Source organism: Oncorhynchus nerka, linkage group LG15, assembly GCF_034236695.1.
Source record: "Oncorhynchus nerka isolate Pitt River linkage group LG15, Oner_Uvic_2.0, whole genome shotgun sequence".
NCBI classification, from domain to species: Eukaryota; Metazoa; Chordata; class Actinopteri; order Salmoniformes; family Salmonidae; genus Oncorhynchus; species Oncorhynchus nerka.
This window is the reverse complement of record NC_088410.1, coordinates 94,347,753-94,353,752: the sequence shown is the minus strand read 5'-3', so window position 1 is coordinate 94,353,752 and position 6,000 is coordinate 94,347,753. Positions and strand designations below refer to the sequence as shown.

The window sequence follows — 6,000 nt, the reverse complement described above, 5'->3', positions numbered from 1 at the left end:
TATTGCAGTAGTAGTACCAGTAGTAGGTAACATAACATTGTATTGCAGTAGTAGTACCAGTAGTAGGTAACATAACATTGTATTGCAGTAGTAGTACCAGTAGTAGGTAACATAAAATTGTATTGCAGTAGTACCAGTAATAGGTAACATAACATTGTATTGCAGTAGTAGTACCAGTAGTAGGTAATATAACATTGTATTGCAGTAGTAGTACCAGTAGTAGGTAACATAACATTGTATTGCAGTAGTAGTACCAGTAGTAGGTAACATAACATTGTATTGCAGTAGTAGTAGTACCAGTAGTAGGTAACATAACATTGTATTGCAGTAGTACCAGTAGTAGGTCAAATAACATTGTATTGCAGTAGTAGTACCAGTAGTAGGTCAAATAACATTGTATTGCAGTAGTAGTACCAGTAGGTAGTAACATTGTATTGCAGTAGTACCAGTAGTAGTTAACATAACATTGTATTGCAGTAGTAGTACCAGTAGTAGGTCAAATAACATTGTATTGCAGTAGTAGTACCAGCAGTAGGTAACATAACATTGTATTGCAGTAGTAGTACCAGTAGTAGTTAACATAACATTGTATTGCAGTAGTACCAGTAGTAGGTAACATTGTATTGCAGTAGTAGTACCAGTAGTAGGTCAAATAACATTGTATTGCAGTAGTACCAGTAGTAGGTAACATAACATTGTATTGCAGTAGTACCAGTAGTAGGTAACATTGTATTGCAGTAGTAGTACCAGTAGTAGGTCAAATAACATTGTATTGCAGTAGTACCAGCAGTAGGTAACATAACATTGTATTGCAGTAGTACCAGTAGTAGGTAACTTTGTATTGCAGTAGTACCAGCAGTAGGTAACATAACATTGTATTGCAGTAGTAGTACCAGTAGTAGGTAACATAACATTGTATTGCAGTAGTACCAGCAGTAGGTAACATAACATTGTATTGCAGTAGTACCAGGTAACATAACATTGTATTGCAGTAGTAGTAGTACCAGTAGTAGGTAACATAACATTGTATTGCAGTAGTAGTACCAGCAGTAGGTAACATAACATTGTATTGCAGTAGTATCAGGTAACATAACATTGTATTGCAGTAGTAGTAGTACCAGTAGTAGGTAACATAACATTGTATTGCAGTAGTAGTACCAGTAGTAGGTAACATAACATTGTATTGCAGTAGTAGTATCAGCAGTAGGTAACATAACATTGTATTGCAGTAGTAGTACCAGTAGTAGGTAATGTAACATTGTATTGCAGTAGTAGTACCAGTAGTAGGTCAAATAACATTGTATTGCAGTAGTAGTACCAGTAGTAGGTAACATAACATTATATTGCAGTAGTACCAGTAGTAGGTAATATAACATTGTATTGCAGTAGTAGTACCAGTAGTAGGTAACATAACATTGTATTGCAGTAGCAGTACCAGTAGTAGGTAACATAACATTGTATTGCAGTAGTAGTACCAGTAGTAGTTAACATAACATTGTATTGCAGTAGTACCAGTAGTAGGTAACATTGTATTGCAGTAGTAGTACCAGTAGTAGGTCAAATAACATTGTATTGCAGTAGTACCAGCAGTAGGTAACATAACATTGTATTGCAGTAGTACCAGTAGTAGGTCAAATAACATTGTATTGCAGTAGTAGTACCAGCAGTAGGTAACATAACATTGTATTGCAGTAGTAGTACCAGTAGTAGTAGTACCAGTAGTAGTAGTACCAGTAGTAGTTAACATAACATTGTATTGCAGTAGTAGTACCAGTAGTAGGTCAAATAACATTGTATTGCAGTAGTAGTACCAGCAGTAGGTAACATAACATTGTATTGCAGTAGTAGTACCAGTAGTAGTTAACATAACATTGTATTGCAGTAGTACCAGTAGTAGGTAACATTGTATTGCAGTAGTAGTACCAGTAGTAGGTCAAATAACATTGTATTGCAGTAGTACCAGCAGTAGGTAACATAACATTGTATTGCAGTAGTACCAGTAGTAGGTAACATTGTATTGCAGTAGTAGTACCAGTAGTAGGTCAAATAACATTGTATTGCAGTAGTACCAGCAGTAGGTAACATAACATTGTATTGCAGTAGTACCAGTAGTAGGTAACATTGTATTGCAGTAGTACCAGCAGTAGGTAACATAACATTGTATTGCAGTAGTAGTACCAGTAGTAGGTAACATAACATTGTATTGCAGTAGTACCAGCAGTAGGTAACATAACATCGTATTGCAGTAGTACCAGTAGTATGTAACATAACATTGTATTGCAGTAGTAGTACCAGTAGTAGGTAACATAACATTGTATTGCAGTAGTACCAGGTAACATAACATTGTATTGCAGTAGTAGTAGTACCAGTAGTAGGTAACATAACATTGTATTGCAGTAGTAGTACCAGCAGTAGGTAACATAACATTGTATTGCAGTAGTATCAGGTAACATAACATTGTATTGTAGTAGTAGTACCAGTAGTAGGTAACATAACATTATATTGCAGTAGTACCAGTAGTAGGTAACATAACATTGTATTGCAGTAGTAGTACCAGTAGTAGGTAACATAATATTGTATTGCAGTAGTACCAGCAGTAGGTAACGTAACATTGTATTGCAGTAGTAGTACCAGTAGTAGGTAACATAACATTGTATTGCAGTAGTAGAACCAGTAGTAGGTAACATAATATTGTATTGCAGTAGTACCAGCAGTAGGTAACGTAACATTGTATTGCAGTAGTAGTAGTACCAGTAGTAGGTAACATAACATTGTATTGCAGTAGTAGTACCAGTAGTAGGTAACATAATATTGTATTGCAGTAGTACCAGCAGTAGGTAACGTAACATTGTATTGCAGTAGTAGTAGTACCAGTAGTAGGTAACATAACATTGTATTGCAGTAGTAGTAGTACCAGCAGTAGGTAACGTAACATTGTATTGCAGTAGTAGTAGTACCAGCAGTAGGTAACATAATATTGTATTGCAGTAGTACCAGTAGTAGGTAACGTAACATTGTATTGCAGTAGTACCAGCAGTAGGTAACATCATATTGTATTGCAGTAGTACCAGTAGTAGGTAACATAATATTGTATTGCAGTAGTACCAGTAGTAGGTAACATAATATTGTATTGCAGTAGTACCAGCAGTAGGTAACGTAACATTGCCTGCTGCCTTGTTTTCCAGGGGACTTGTATCTGCAATGCAGGGTGATTGATGTAGCTGGCTCGTAGCCAGAGGCTAGTAATGACTAACAGCACAGCCAGAACTAATACCGTTTGCTTGGTCCATTTGATCCTTCTCCTACTCATTGAGCTCTGGTGCCTCAGCAGTAAGTCATACTGCAGGTGTGTATGGAATAGAAAAAGGATTTGCTTCAGTAGGGTATGGAGAGGAGTAAACCCCATTTTAGCATCTCAGAGTAGGAGTGCTGATTTAGGATCGGGTCCTCACCACGGACCATTATTCATTATGATCAGATTTATTATTATATCAACACTCCGAGGCTTTTTGTTAGTATGGGCCCAGAGCTCGTCTGCTCTACACAACACAACGAACCATTCAACCGCCCACCTGTTTGTGAACCGTTGTAAGCTGGTCCAGGTTGTTCTCAAGGAAGGAAATCTTCTGCTTTTGGTGGCTAGATCCCCCGCTATCATCTCGCTCCATCTCTGAATGCTGTGGACGGGGGGATGGGGGAGGGATGAGGTGGAGGGAGAGAGAGAGATGTGGTTAAGATCACAGTATATGTTATGGACTACTGAATAGTTGACATGATTATCTTCCCCCTTCATCATCCTCTCCCTCCCTCCTTCATTTCTCCTCTCCCTCCCTCCTTCATCCTCTCACTCCTTCATTCATCATCTCCCTCCCTCCTTCATCATCCTCTCCCTCCCTCCATTATCCTCTCCCTCCCTCCTTCATCCTCTCCCTCCCTCCTTCATTCCTCCTCTTCATCCTTTATCATCCTCTCCCTCCCCCTTCATCATCATCTCCCTCTCGCATTCATCATCCTCTCCCTCCTTCATTCATCATCCTCTCCCTCCCTCCTTCATCATCCTCTCCCTCCCTCCTTCATCATCCTCTCCCCCCCTCCTTCATCATCCTCTCCCTCCCTCCATCATCCTCTCCCTCCCTCCTTCATCATCCTCTCCCTCCCTCCTCCATCATCCTCTCCCTCCCTCCTCCATCATCCTCTCCCTCCTTCATTCTTCATCCTCTCCCCCCTCCTTCATCCTCTCCCTCCTTCATCCTCTCCCTCCTTCATTCCTCCTCTCCATCCTTCATCATCCTCTCCCTCCCCCTTCATCATCATCTCCCTACTTCATCATCCTCTCCCTCCCTCCTTCATCATCCTTTCCCTCCCTCCTTCATCATCCTCTCCCTCCCTCCTCCATCATCCTCTCCCTCCCTCCTTCATCCTCTCCCTCCCTCCATCATCCTCTCCCTCCTCCATCATCCTCTCCCTCCCTACTCCGTCATCCTCTCCCTCCCTCCTTCATCATCCTCTCCCTCCCTCCTTCATCATCCTCTCCCTCCTCCTGCATCTTCTCCCTCCCTCCTTCATTTGTCCTCTCCCCCATCTTCATCATCCTCTCCCTCAATCCTTCATCATCCTCTCCCTCCCTCCTTCATCATCATCTCCCTCTCTCCTTCATCATCCTCTCCCTCCCTCCTTCATCATCCTCTCCCTCCCTCCTTCATCATCCCCCTCCTTCATCATCCTCTCCCTCCCTCCTTCATCATCCTCTCCCTCCCTCCTCCATCATCCTCTCCCTCCCTCCTCCATCATCCTCTCCCTCCTTCATTCTTCATCCTCTCCCCCTTTCATCATCCTCTCCCTCCCCCTTCATCCTCTCCCTCCCTCCTTCATCCTCTCCCTCCTTCATCCTCTCCCTCCATCATCCTCTCCCTCCCTCCTTCATTCCTCCTCTCCATTCTTCATCATCCTCTCCCTCCCCCTTCATCATCATCTCCCTACTTCATCATCCTCTCCCCCTCCTTCAACATCCTCTCCCTCCCTCCTTCATCATCCTCTCCCTCCCTCCTCCATCATCCTCCCCTCCCTCCTTCATCCTCTCCCTCCCTCCTCCATCATCCTCTCCCTCCCTCCTTCATCCTCATCCTCTCCCTCCTCCATCATCCTCTCCCTCCCTCCTCTATCATCCTCTCCCTCCCTCCTTCATCATCCTCTCCCTCCCTCCTTCATCATCCTCTCCATCCTCCTTCATCCTCTCCCTCCCTCCTTCATTTGTCCTCTCCCCCATCTTCATCATCCTCTCCCTCCCTCCTCCATCATCCTCTTCCTCCGTCCATCATCCTCTCCCTCCGTCCATCATCCTCTCCCTCCCTCCTCCATCATCCTCTCCCTAACCTCTATCACCCTCTCCCCCTCCCTCCTTCATCATCATCTCCCTCCCTCTATCACCCTCTCCCTCCCTCCTTCATCACCCTCTCCCTCCATCACCCTCTCCCTCCATCCTTCATCACCCTCTCCCTCCCTCCCTCCATCACCCTCTCCCTCCCTCCCTCCATCATCCTCTCCCTCCCTCCCTCCATCATCCTCTCCCTCCCTCCTTCATCATCATCTCCCTCCCTCCAACATCCTCTCCCTCCATCCTTCATCATCCTCTCCCTCCCTCCATCACCCTCTCCCTCCCTCCCTCCATCATCCTCTCCCTCCCTCCTCCATCATCCTCTCCCTCCCTCCCTCCCTCCCTCCCTCCCTCCCTCCCTCCCTCCCTCCCTCCCTCCCTCCCTCCCTCCCCTCCCTACCTCCCTCCCTCCCTCCATCACCCTCTCCCTCCCTCCCTTCATCATCCTCTCCCTCCCTTCTTCATCATCCTCTCCCTCCCTCCTTCATCATCCTCTCCCTCCCTTCATCACCCTCTCCCTCCCTCCATCATCATCTCCCTCCCTCCCTCCCTCCCTCCCTCCATCACCCTCTCCCTCTCTCCTTCATCATCCTCTCCCTCCTCCATCATCCTCTCCCTCCCTCCTT

At 44.7% G+C, this 6,000-nt stretch overlaps 1 protein-coding gene across 1 annotated transcript in view; it reads right to left on the bottom strand.

Moving 5' to 3' along the window:
• Positions 1-6,000, bottom strand: part of LOC115122996 (kinesin heavy chain-like) — a 208,625-nt gene that overhangs the window by 6,196 nt on the left and 196,429 nt on the right. Inside the window, exon 24 of the mRNA XM_065000738.1 lies at positions 3,573-3,677. Coding sequence (XP_064856810.1) covers positions 3,573-3,677 — 105 coding nt within the window. The remainder of the gene's footprint in view (positions 1-3,572; positions 3,678-6,000) is intronic.